Source organism: Hemitrygon akajei, unplaced genomic scaffold (genome assembly GCF_048418815.1).
Source record: "Hemitrygon akajei unplaced genomic scaffold, sHemAka1.3 Scf000041, whole genome shotgun sequence".
Classification (NCBI taxonomy): domain Eukaryota; kingdom Metazoa; phylum Chordata; class Chondrichthyes; order Myliobatiformes; family Dasyatidae; genus Hemitrygon; species Hemitrygon akajei.
Genome location: NW_027331927.1, coordinates 7,573,355 through 7,586,562, shown reverse-complemented (window position 1 = coordinate 7,586,562; position 13,208 = coordinate 7,573,355). Strand labels below are relative to the sequence as shown.

Sequence of the window (13,208 nt, the reverse complement as noted above, 5' to 3'; positions counted from 1 at the left end):
ATCCAAACAAACAACACCCACCGCCTTACTTATTTCACCAAAGGATTCCAACAGAATTGTCTGGGAAGATTTCTCCTGAGGAAAACCATGCCGACTTTGGCCGTACAGAGGAGGATTTAAAAGAACGGTCATTGAGGAGGAGAATAAGATGGCGGCGCAACGCAGCACACACGGCCTCTCTGGAGAATGATATCTGTTACTTGTTAAGTACAGATTTGTATCTGTATGTTAAGTATAATATTATTGTATAAGTATTCTGATTTGATGGAGACAGACGTGAGAGCGTGGAGGAACATCTGGAGAAACTTCTGAAACGCCCGCTTCGCTGCCGCTGCTACTGTGCGGTCCGGAATCTCCGGAGGAGAAGGCCTCCGAGACCTCGGCTTTGCTTGTTTCGGCGGCCGGGACAAGGTCGAAGGCGCTCGGCAGAGGATGGCGCTCCGGAGGCTGTATCGCAGGCTCGAAGTTTTCGGACAGACTCAGAGTCTGCTGTGGTCCGGTGCTTCCAAGGCATCAGTTTGTCGGTGCCTGGGAGTTTATGGCAGGGAGAGTTTCTCCCTTTTGCTGCCTGATATCAGGACTATTGGAGTCGATCGGGACTTGAGACTTTCTCTTAAACCGTGCCCATGCTCTACTTTTATCAGATTATGGTATTGCTTTGCACTGCTGTAACTATATGCTATAATTATGTGTTTTTTTGTCAATGTGAGTCTTTGGTTTGTCCTGCTTTTTATGTGATATCATTCTGGAGGAACATTGTATCATTTCATAATGCATGCATGCATTTCTAAATGACAATAAACGAGGACTGAGTGTCCTCATAATCTAATGGAACAGAATCACTGGCAGGGTCCAGCTGGCCAGGGTTGACTCTCTGCTGTACACTAGGTGTGTTACAAATTCACTTAAGTACCAAAGACAGAGTTTAAAATAAACCGATTTATTTGTCTCAGATCCAGAATATTAAACTACAGTCCCATTAAAGGTGAATGTGCAGCAGAAGAAACTCCTCCCATGTCCAGTGACCAGGGTGCAGAACTGGGTGTGGTGAGCAGCAGTAATAATTGCAGAGTTCAGCTCCGACAATCACTCTTGAAATAGCATTCAGCAACAGTGATGGACAAATACCCAGCATGCAGCTTATTGAAACTTTCTCCCAGTGTGACCATGGCAGTGTGTCATAAGTGTAACATGCTGTAATGTTTCATTGCTGATGTACTGACCTCTCTGTAATGTTTCACTGCTGAGGCAATGGTTTCTCTGTAGCAGCAATGTTTAGGTTAAGACCAGAGAAAACAGGGTTTTGGAGTGCAGGGCTATCCGATGAGAGAAACCTTCTGTCTTGTGAGTCTGGAAGAGAGATTCTCATGGTCTTTTGCTGGGGAGAGATGAGAAGACGTGAATGGAGAGAGTGGGCCCTTTTTCTTTTCTTTTTTTGTTATCTTTACCTACTATATAGTCAAAGTAAGAATTATAAAGCTCAATCGTTTAATCACATATTGTGTACTGTTTGTTATTTCGGGGTACTGATTTGTAACGGGACACATCACACAGCATCCACCCAAATGAGATTTCTTAAGTTTGGCCGGGCTGAGGGGCTATCAACTCCGAAATTAAGTGAGAGATACATAAGGTTAGCTGACTGAGTGAATCGCTTCCCACATTCACAGTAGGTGAACAGCCTCTCCCCAGTGTAAAGTCAGTGATGCACATTTGGTTGATTTGGCTGAGAGAATCTCTTCCCAAAGTCTGAGCAGGTGATCAGTCTCTACCCAGTGTGAACTCGCTGGTGTCTCTGTAGTTTAGATGACCGAGTGAATCCCTTCCCACAGTCTGAGCAGGTGAACGGCCACTCCCTAGTGTGAATTGACTGGTGTGCCTTTAGGCTGGATGATTGAGTGAAACCCTTCCCGCATTCTGAACAGGTGAACGGCCTCTCTCCAGTGTGAACTCGCCAATGTACCTTCAGTTTAGATGAGCATGTGAATCCCTTCCCACAGTCTGAGCAGGTGAATGGCCTGTCTCTTGTGTGAAATGACTTGTGTACCAGTAGGTCAGATGACTGAGTGAATCCCTTCCCACAGTCTGAGCAGGTGAATGGCATCTCTCTGGTGTGAACTCGTTGATGTACCTTCAGTTTAGATGAGCAAGTGAATCCCTTCCCACATTCTGAGCAGGTGAATGGCTTCTCCCCAGTGTGAACTCGCTGATGTATCGTCAGCTTGGATGATCGAGTGAATCCCTTTCCACAGTCTGAGCAGGTGAATGGCCTCTCTCCAGTGTGATCTCGCTGATGTACCTTCAGATAAGATGACCGAGTGAATCCTTTCCCACAGTCCGAGCAGGTGAACAGCCACTCCCCAGTGTGCACTCGCTGGTGTACCTTCAGATAAGATGACCGAGTGAATCCTTTCCCACAGTCCGAGCAGGTGAATGGCCGTTCCCCGATGTGAACTCGCTGGTGAGCCATTAGGTCAGATGACCGAGTGAATCTTTCCCCACAAATTCAGCAGACGAGCAACTTCTGCCCAGTGTGAACTGACTGGTGTGTCCACAGGTGGGAAGACTGACTAAATCCCTTCTCACGCACAGAACAGGTGAATGGCATTGTCCTAGTATGAACCTGCTGATGTATCTTTAGTCAAAATGACCAAGCGAATCCCACAGTCTCAGCAGGAAGGATGATCGAGTGAGTCCCTTGCTCCAATTATTAAATATCTTGATAGAGACAGCAAAGCTGGTGTGTTCTGTTTGAGATTCCTGTAGACAAATTCCTTGTCATTTTTAACCTGTAAAAAGATTTACAAAATCCATCAATGGGTGTAGAACAGCATTTCAGAAGAGATCACTTGAGTTGTCAAGGTGTGATCTGGAATCACACAGTTACAGTGAAGTTCATCCCAAGTTGGAGAGAGAAATCATCTTCTAACTGGGCACAGTGCTGGTATCTGGAATGTGCATTGAACTCTCTGATGCTCCTCCTGTCTCTATAAGAATGGGGCATTTCTGCCATCTCCAATCTGTAACCTGGCTCAGTTTGACTCTCTCCATTGGTATTATTCCCTGTTCCCACTGAGCTGCATGGGTGCCTGGCCCCACAGTAACTGAAACACTCTCACACAAATAGCCGGCAGTGCATTCCATGCACCCACCACTCTCTGTGAAGAAAACTTACCCCTGATATCCGCTCGGTATCTATTTCCAAGCACCTTAAAACTATGCCCCGTCGTGTTAGCCATTTCAGTCCTGGGAATAAAATCCTCTGGCTATCCACACGATCAATGCTCCTCATCATCTTATACACCTAAAAAATGCTCTAAACATAGACAAGGTAATTAAACATTGCTTTGAGGATTTGTTGGAAGTCTACAGAATTATGATGGTACAGATAGCGTAAAGGCAAGCAGCTTTTTCCACTGAGGTTGTGTGGGATGACAACTAGAGGGCATGGGTAAGCAGGGAAGGTGAAAATTTAACGGGAACATGTGGAAAAGCTCTTCACTGAAATGGTCGTGAGAGTGTGGAATGAGATGTCAGCAGAAGGGGTGCACGTGAGCTCAGTTTCACCATTTGAAAAAAAGTTTGGATGGGAGCCTGGATGGTAGGGGTATGGCGGGTGATGGTCCCGGTACAGGTAGTTGCATAAGATACCGTAAATGTTTTTTTTAGCATTGATGGGCCAAATAGCCTGTTTCCGTACTGAACTCCTCCATGTTTCTGTGACAGAGAAGCTGGCCAAACTTGTTTGAAAGGGAAAAGGTAGGAGCGACAACAGAGTAGCAATGGCTGGAGTTTTTGGGAACAATTTGGAAGCTGAGTGATCGATATCTGAGGTCTGATCAACATCTGACTTGTGTCAAGAAAACAAACTCTCCCTCATTGTCACAAAAACAAAGGAGCTGATTGTGTACTGCAAGAGGAATGGAGACAGGCGAACCCTATTGACATCAATGGATCTGGGGTTGAGAGGGTGAACAGCTTTAAGATCCTCAGCATAAACATCACCAAGGCATTCAAATGCTCTGTATGTACTGGCTGTGTTGCAAAAAGAGCACAGCAGCACCTCTTTCACCTCAGATGGTTGAAGTTGCTTGGTATGGGCCCGAAATCCTAAGAACTTTCTACAGAGAGACAATAGAGAGCATGCTGACTGGGTGCAGCACTGCCTGGTATGGGAACTGTACTTCCCTCAATCGCAAGACCCTGCAGAGAGTGGTGCAGACAGCCCAGTGCATCTGTAGATGTGAACTTCCCACTATTCAGGAGATTTACAGAGACAGGTGTGTAACGAGTGCCCAAAGGATATTGGGGACCCAATTCACCACAACCACAAACTGTTCCTACTGCCACCATCCAGGAAACGGTACCACAGCAAAAGGACTAATAGGCTTTGGGACGTCATTTTCTACCAGGGCATCAGAATGATTAATTCATGCTGATACCATTGAATTTCGATTTTATATTGACTGTTCTATGTATAAACAATATATTATAAATTACTATAAGTTACACATTGCACATTTAGACGGAGAGTAACATAAAGATTTTTACTCCACATGTGTATGAAGGATGTATGTAATAAAGTCAATTCAATTCGACTCAATGCACCCTCTCCACTGTCTGTTCTGTCACTCTGGCTCCCATTTCCCCTACAACTTATTTTAAGCACATCACCCTCCCACCACACTAGCTCCAGCAAACCTTAATACTAGGATATTAGTCCCCTTCTTGTTCCATTCCCGTAACTAATGAATCCCCTATCACTTATTTGACTTTCCACTGCCAGGTAATCCCCCCAACAGTTTCTAAAGTGGTCCACCTGCTGTTGTGTGGAATGTCTGCAACAGTACTCTTCGATGGCCTTTTAACCTCATTCAACTGCCTGACTGTCACCCAGTTTCCTACGTCCTGCACCTTGGGTGTAACTCGCCTCTCTTCATGTCACATCTATCACCCCCTCTGACTCCCAGGGATTCAGGCAGGCAGGCACGTCCCCGGGGTTCAGGCAGGTCTAGGTGGCTAGATAGGCTGGTGGAGAGCCCTCCCTGGGTGGGCCGCATATGTCCCGGGTAGGGTCGCCTCCCAGGCAGAAACACCAGAGGCCTGGGCACGATGCAGACCCCTAGGCAGGAGTGGGGCACAATCCCAGGGTTCGGGCAGAAGAGGAGGATGGGGCAGAACACCTGCCGGGCCTACCCGACCGAGGCAAGGGATAGTAACGGGCAGAACTACCTTGTCTCCGTCGGGCAGGTCCGGGCATAGGTCCACGGTGAGCAACACAACAGCCATGATGGCAGGAAAATTGGGAACGGCCGGCAGACAGCGCGACCACGCAAACAAAACAAACGAGCGGAGAAGCGGGACCAGCGCATGGGAAGAAAGGTGGGGGAACGGACCAACCTGGCAGTACAGGTACGGGGCAGAAAAGCATGATGAGGAGTAGATCTGAGCCCGGGCAGGATAACAGAATGCAGAGAAGAGTTCAGAACCAGCAGAGAACAGGAAATAGAACAAAACGACCACCCGCCTGGTCCCAGACCCAAGACCCCTTATAAGCACCTGCAGCTCAATGAGTTACAGGTGTGCCTCCTTGAGCCAGAAAGGTCCTAACTAGTTGACAGATGACGGGAGGGACTACTGCAGGACCCGGAGTCCGGAGCCCTCGGACCGGATTCGAGACCCGGAATGCGAATTACGGACCGGACCGGACCCCGACACTTACTGATAAGGATAGGAGTAAACATCTGTCTGTAATTAAGTCAGGGACTTGCAAAGGGAATAACTGATAAGGACTGGACAGTACATACATCTGTAATTAAAACCTTCATTTAGCAAACTCTCTTATCTAATTAAGTTTGGAACCAACAGACTTGCTGGGCGTACCAGTTCAAAGAACATTTTGCAATCGTAATGAATGTGGCTTACTATGTATAAATATATGGCTGTAACCTGACTAAGTCAGTCCACTTGTCAGATGGTGGCAGCGCTTATGTGCCTTCCTTTTAACAATAGGGTCTCAAACTCCTGCAGGAAAATGTGCGATAAACTGTGGTGACGATAAGAAGCTGGTCTCCCGAGTTTTATTCAACTTTAACATTTAGAGTCACAAACACGATCCCAATACAGGGATTGCCAAGCAGGATGAATAATAAAATAAAATGGGCGGCATGGTGCCCTGTTGGTTGGCACTGTTGCCTTGTGGGATTTGGTGAAAACTAGACTTAAGATTGGATCAGCCATGATCTTGTTGAATGGCGGAGCAGGCTTGAGGGGCCGATTGGCCTACTCCTGCTCCTATCTCTTATGTTCTTATGTTATGTTATGTTCAGACGGGCTGAGTAAGCCGCTGGACCACTCTGGGGACTGCGGAGACCGACTCCATGCCCAATAGTTATTTTACCTTTTGTCGCTCTCCGTTAGTTCCTTTGGAGGAGCGGTCCCTCTCCCAAGGCTGATCGCATACCTTGAGTGGATCTGGAAAGAATCTGTTGGGAGACTCGTTTAAGGTAGGCAAAATTTTACTAAGTGGGCAGGAGGCAGACATGCCCGGTAAATTTATCAAATGGGATGCCAGCCGGGTCAATTTATCTGATTGTTAATTGAGCAGGAGGCTTTGTGCCAGGTAAATTACTTAGAGAACATGGGTTAATTGCAATCGATTGATACGACTGGGCCAGGAGCAGCCCTGCACAATGTCTGAGAGTTTTCCAACAAGGAAAAAGATTTGTGAATGTTCACTGCAGCGCTGAATAGGAAATTGGGGAACAAAATGTGGCCACTGGGGAGGGTGGGAACCTGGGATATTACATCATGAGAACAAGCAGTAAATTTGATATGGAAAAAGAACTGTGGAAAGAAGAGGAATTTGTTGAAAAGGGAATGGAATGAAGATGTAAAGTGGAACAGTATACTATCAGCAAGTTGGAGGAATAATACATGTGACAAAGGGATAGAGGTATGTACTGCAGAAGGAACGCCAAAGGTTGGGAGACACTAAAAGTGAAGTGTGAATGGGTGGATGTGCGCCAAAAATGAGAGCAGGAAAAACAACGTAAGCAAACCAAGGTTGGCCCAGATAGGAGAGAAGGGCAGGAACGTCAGTCTAAAGTTCGAACTGATAGGGAAACAAGGGATCCCGAACCCATGTCTGTCATACCGACCCTGTTTGAGGACAGTGACCGTGATGAGGAGTGGGCACCCCCCGTAACAATCCCCCACCTTACCAGGGGCCGAGTGCACCCAGTGCTCCTGAACCCAATCCTCCCAGTACCCAGATACGGTGGCCGCTCAGGTAAAACAGTGGCACAGGGAAGGGATGTCACTACATCCTGAGATCCAGAAAGGGAATACCCAGGATTATTCCGAGACAGGGAGGGAAGAATCCAATAAATCCCCAGAGTTAGTGACTCCACAAAGACAACTGCCCACCCAAATGCTGCCCAATCCACGAGCAGGAGGAGGAGGGACAGCCCTCAGTGATTCCTGTGTATGCACCCTGGAAGCCTCAGGAAATGATAATGATCATGAATCAGGCCCCAGATAGAAAAGAAAATCCAGCACAGTTTGCTCAGTGTGTCCACAGTACTACACAAACGTTTAATGCAACCCCACAAGATTTATTCAGTCTCTGCTGCATGATTCTCTCAGCTGCTGAGGGGCGGAAATGGAAGGCAGAATTGAGATACCAAACCTATCAGGAGTTACAGGCAGGAAAACATAATGAGAATGAACAGACAGACCAGATCATTCAAGCCTTGGAAAGGGCTCTCCAGCAACCTGTAAACATCACTAAAGTACTTGAATGCAAACCTAAGCCTGGGGAATGGGGACCAGACTATTGGGAGCGATTTGTGGCCTGCTACGGCACCTTCGCAGGAGACCAAGACTTTAATGATGGGAATCTGTCCCCTCAGTTCAATGCCCTACTGCTCCAATGCTTACCAACTAAGTTAACCAACATAATTAAAATAAATAATATGGATTGGCTTAACAATGACCGAAATCGAACATGCCGAGCTTTGATATATTATTGGAACCTGATTTTTGATTCCTGATCAACCTCGAAGGGAAATAATATTTAAGGTGAATATGTTCAGCAGGAAGAAGGATGCAAGCGGGCTATATCTGGGAATCAGAAATGGGAACAAAAACCTACCAAGGGACAGGTGGGGACAACAACCCATTTAGAAATGGACAAGCAAGGATGCTTCCTACCGTGAGTACCACCCCTCAGGAAGAGCCCAATGTAATATTGACAGTTGCTGGAGTTTCAATTCCGTTTATGATTGATATGGGGCAACCACAACCACTCTCGATCAGGAAACAGTATCAGAAAAGGGATTCCAGCTATCAGACGCTACAATCACTCTGCCAGAGTTCAGAGGCACGGAATGTACGTATTCACGTACCCAGCTACTGCAGGTGGAATTCCAGGGGAACCAGTGTGAGGTTTCATTTACAGTCACCACCAGACGGGGGTGTAATCTCATAGGGAGAGACTTGCTCTGTCCGTTGGAAGTCGAGATTCTATGCACGGACAAGGATAGCACGCTGGAACTGCGAACAACTGATAGCTTCCTCAGTTTCTGACCACCCAGTGGTGGGTACTTTATCTGGACTCCAGTACATTTGAACCCCTTCTGCCAGCGGCCAGCTCTCACGTGACTCTGTGTTATGACCCTACATGATGCTCAACTGAGGAAAGCTAATATTATGCACCCCTCGAGGGACAGAAATTCCCAGTCACGGTGAATGGAGAGGTTAAAGGAAGAGAGGGCAGGGCTGAATTTCTGGATTTCCTTTGGTGACAGACAGGACTGGTGGTTCCCAATACCACCGTTAGGGTTTTCCCTGGGTTCAAGCCAAAGAGCCGAGAGCTCCTTGCCTACACCCTGACAAAACAAGCCTCCAGCACTGAGGGAGACTGGCAAGACTTGGCTGCGGGCCAACTCCGATACTGGAAGGACTCTGAGGTGAAGACGGGACATCTGGTAAGTCATTCTTTTAATATTGACCGATCCCAAGACGTTGTACCCCATTTCTGGGCAATTTCAGGCCATGGAGTCGGCCACACCAACTGCCGTCTGTCCGGATCACCGTGAAAGAAGGATAGTCTCTCCCATCCATTCCACAATACCCCCTCAAGCCCGAGGCAATGTTTTCTGAGGATGGAAGCTCATTTGTAGATCCAGCAGGGAAACGATGCGATAGTGACGGACAGTAATTGAACAGGCCACTTTTGAAGCGGCTGTCTCCGCCCAGAAGGCTGAGCTGTTTGCTCTGACTCGTGCCTGTATCCCAGCAACAGACTAAGGTGGGAACGTTTACACAGACTCCCGTTATGCGTTTGGAATGGTACATGACTACAGGGCTCTCTGGGAACATGGGGATTCCTGACTTCCTCTGGCCACCCCATTAGTAATGCCACCTTTGTAAACAACTTACTCACCGCTCTACAGCTACCTCGAGTTTTGGCTATTATTAAATGTGCAGCCCACGTCCGTATGTCTAACCTGGTCACTACAGGCAATGCTTTAGCAGGTTAGACAGCGAAAAGTGCGGCACAATCCTCGGTAGTTGTAGTCCGCTCGGGTTCCCGTCAAGCAATCCTCCATGACTCAAGCAGAACGGGTTTGCCAGACATGCGGGAGGTACGTAATTTTCAGGTGGATGCCTCTGAGGAGGAGCGCAAACTGTGGTCCCAGATGGGATGCCAGAAAGACCCCGACCTAGGTTTTTGGATCTCCCAGTGGGACAGGTTTGTGTTCCTACACAGTTTTTACCAACATTGGTCAATTATGTAGATAACTGTACACACCTGGGAAAGGAGGGAATGGGTGGTCACCTGTACCCTGCACACCGGGTACGACTCCCTTGACAGGTGGAACTTTTTCGTGTCTACAAGTTGATTTCATTGAATTGCCTCGAGTACATTGCTATAGATACTGCTTAGTTATTATAGACGTGTTTAGTAGATGGGTTGAAGCTTTTCCAACTACCATTAATACTGCTGTGACTGTTGTGAAGGTATTATTACGGGATATAATTCTCAGGTGCGGCCTGCCAGAGATGCTGAGCTCTGACAATGGCCCACACTTTGTGGTGAAAGCAAACGAAGGGGTATGTAACGAACTATCTATCAAGCAACAATTCCACTGTGTACACCACTCACGGGCCACCGGTATAGTGGAAAGAGCCAATGCAACTCTGAAGAGTAAACTGGCCAGACTAACAGCGGAGACTGGACTCACTTGGTTGAAGGTCCGACCATTAGCCCGATTCCACATGAGGGTTACCCCACAGGGGAAAACAGGGCTGTCACCAGCTGAAATCATTTCTGGATGGCCCATGAGGACACCCTGGGAACAAAGTCTCAGGATTTAAGGCTAAATGAATAATAAGGAACCTTGGTTCTCAAGGGAACTCTGATAAAGAAAAAGAGAGATGTATGACATGTCTAAGAAACAGGGAGCAAATAAGGTACTAGAGGAGTATAAAAAGAGTAAGAAAATACTGAAGAAAGAAGTCAGGAGGGCTAAAAGAAGACATGAGGTTGCTTTGGCAGTCAGGGTGAAGAATAATCCAAAGAGCTACATTTGGTATGTTAAAAGCAAAAGGATAGTAAGGGATAACATTGGTCCTCTTGAAGATCAGAGTGGTTGGCTATGTATGGAACCGAAAGAAATGGGGGAGATCTTAAATGGTTTTTTTGCGTCTGTATTTACTAAGGAAACTGGCATGGAGTCAATGGAAATAAGGCAAACAAGTATTGAGGTCATGGAACCTATACAGAGAGAAGAGGAAGAGGTGCTTGCTATCTTGAGGCGAGTAGATAAATCTCCAGGACCTGACAGCGTATTCTCTCAGACCTTGAAGGAAATTAGTGTTGAAACTGCAGGGGCCCTGGCAGATATATTTAAATGTCGTCATCTACGGGTGAGGTGCCAGAGGATTGGAGGATAGCTCATGTTGTTCCATTGGTTAAAAAAGGCTCTGAAAGTAACTCTCGAAATTATAGGCTGGTAAGTTTGATGTCGGTAGTGGGTAAAATTTTGGAGGAGTACTAAGAGACAGGATCGACAATTATTCAGATAGACAGGGTCTTATTAGGAAGAGTAACATGGCTTTGTGTGTGGTAGGTCATGTTTAAGGAATCTTTTAGAGTGTTTTGAGGAGGTTACAAGGAAAGTGGATGAAGGCAAGGCAGTGGATGTTGTCTACATGGACTTCAGTAAGGCCTTTGACAAGGTCCCGCATGGGAGGTTAGGTAGTAAATTGGATTAGACATTGGCTCAAAGGGAGAAGCCAGAGAGTGGTAGTGGACGATTGCTACTCTGAGTGGAGGCCTGTGACTAGTGGTGTGCCACGGGGATCAGTACTGGGTCCATTGTTATTTGACAACTATATCAATGATCTGGATGATAATTTGGTAAATTGGATCAGCAAATTTGCTGATGATACAAAGATTGGAGGTGTAGTGGACAGTGAGGAAGGTTTTCAAAGCTTGCAAAGGGATCTGGACCAGCTGGAAAAATGGGCTGAAAATAGATGGAGTTTAATACAGACAGGTGTGAGGTGTTGCACTTTTAGTACATTGGCCTTTATGAATCAAAGTATTGAGTATAAGAATTGGAATGTTATGGTGAGGTTGTATAAGGCATTGGCGAGGCCGAATTTGGAGTATTGTGTGCAGCTCTGGTCACCGAATTACAGGAAGAATATTAATAAGGTTGAAAGAATGCAGAGAAGGTTTACAAGGATGTTGCCAGGACCTGAGAAACTGAGTTACAGAGAAAGGTTGAATAGTTTAGGACTTTATTCCTTGGAGCATAGAAGAATGAGCGGAGACTTCATAGAGGTATATAAAATTATGATGGGTATAGATAGAGTGAATGCAAGCAGGCTTTATCCACTGAGGCTAAGGAAGAAAAAAACCAGAGGACACGGGTTAAGGGTGAAGGGCAATAAGTTTAAAGGGTACATTAGGGGGGGCTTCTTCACAACTGGTTCTGACAGAGGCATAACTGGTTCTTCTGGGCACATTCAGTCTCACTCCCAACTATTTCCTACCTTCCTTTGTACAGGTATGTAATGTCTAAGAGACCAGTGTTTGAGTAAATGAGACTCACCAAACTTTCTCCTGACTGAATCACTGGAATCTCCGAGTCAGATGGGTTCTCTCCAGTCGGTGCTCTCAGTCCTCGGGCAGGTTCACTTGTTGCTATTCCCTCGTCTTCAGTCGTGGTTTTTCTTCCAATAAATCTCTCACTGCAGGTCTAACTTTAACATGAAAGATAATGAAGCACGTTAACAATGAAAAGGAGGACCAAACATTTCTGCTTAATGTTACTAGGAACAAAACTCACTGAAATTTAAACGTTGAAGGCAAATATAATGATCTCAGTGAACAATCTTTTATTGTCCCTCATATGTCACAAAACGATATGGGATAAGAAGGAGCCATCATTCAGTCATGGTAAGACATAAGACAAAGGAACAGAATTAGATGATTCTATCCATCTGATCTGCCACATCACTCAACCAGGACTGATTTTTATTCCAACACCATATTCCTGCCTTCCTCCTGTAACCCTGAAGCTACTCAGCAATCATGAATATATTAATCTCTGTCATAAATATACCCATATCGCAGCCTCAATCAGACTCCGTGGCAACAAATTCCACAGATCAGACATCTTTTGGCAAAAAAAAAATTTCTCAACTGAATTTTAACAGGAAGCATCTTTATTCTGAGACTGTGCTGTCAGATCACAGACTCTGTCTAATGGAAACATCCTCTCCATGTCCACTGTATCCAGGCTTTTCAGCATTCGGTAAGTTTACTTAACCATACATCCCTCCACCACCCCCACCGTCCCTCTGAACTCCATCGAGCACAGGTCCAGAACCATCAAATGCTCCTGATACATAACGCCGATCATTCCTGAGATTATTCATGTAAACCTTGTTAGCAACAACTGTACTGAACACATTTCCAGGAATAACAGACAAATTACAGACAAAGTACCAGGATAATTTTTCTTTTAAAAATTTTTTTAATTAGTTTTCAAAACATTTTACAAAATTAAAAATCCCAAATCCCAATGAGGAGCATTAATACAGTGCAAGATTAAGCATACAATAACAATATGCTACAAAGGAAGAGAATTTAACAAAAAAGCACCTAAATTAAAGACAAGTGAGCTTAG

General features: G+C 45.9%; 1 protein-coding gene across 1 annotated transcript; it reads right to left on the bottom strand.

Annotated features, from left to right (window-relative positions):
- Positions 1 to 1,161: 1,161 nt before the first annotated feature.
- On the bottom strand, positions 1,162 to 12,232 carry LOC140720371 (uncharacterized). The gene is made up of 2 exons (XM_073035245.1): positions 12,129 to 12,232; positions 1,162 to 2,789 (listed from the first exon to the last, which is right to left on the bottom strand). The coding sequence occupies exon 2, from the start codon at positions 2,468 to 2,470 to the stop codon at positions 1,769 to 1,771; it is 702 nt and encodes a 233-aa protein (XP_072891346.1). The 5' UTR covers positions 2,471 to 2,789; positions 12,129 to 12,232; the 3' UTR covers positions 1,162 to 1,768.
- Between the last annotated feature and the right edge of the window lie 976 nt (positions 12,233 to 13,208).

Coding starts and splice junctions, on each gene's coding strand:
- LOC140720371 (XM_073035245.1), bottom strand. CDS start 2,470: ATGGCTCACCAGCGAGTTCACATCGGGGAACGGCCATTCACCTGCTCG.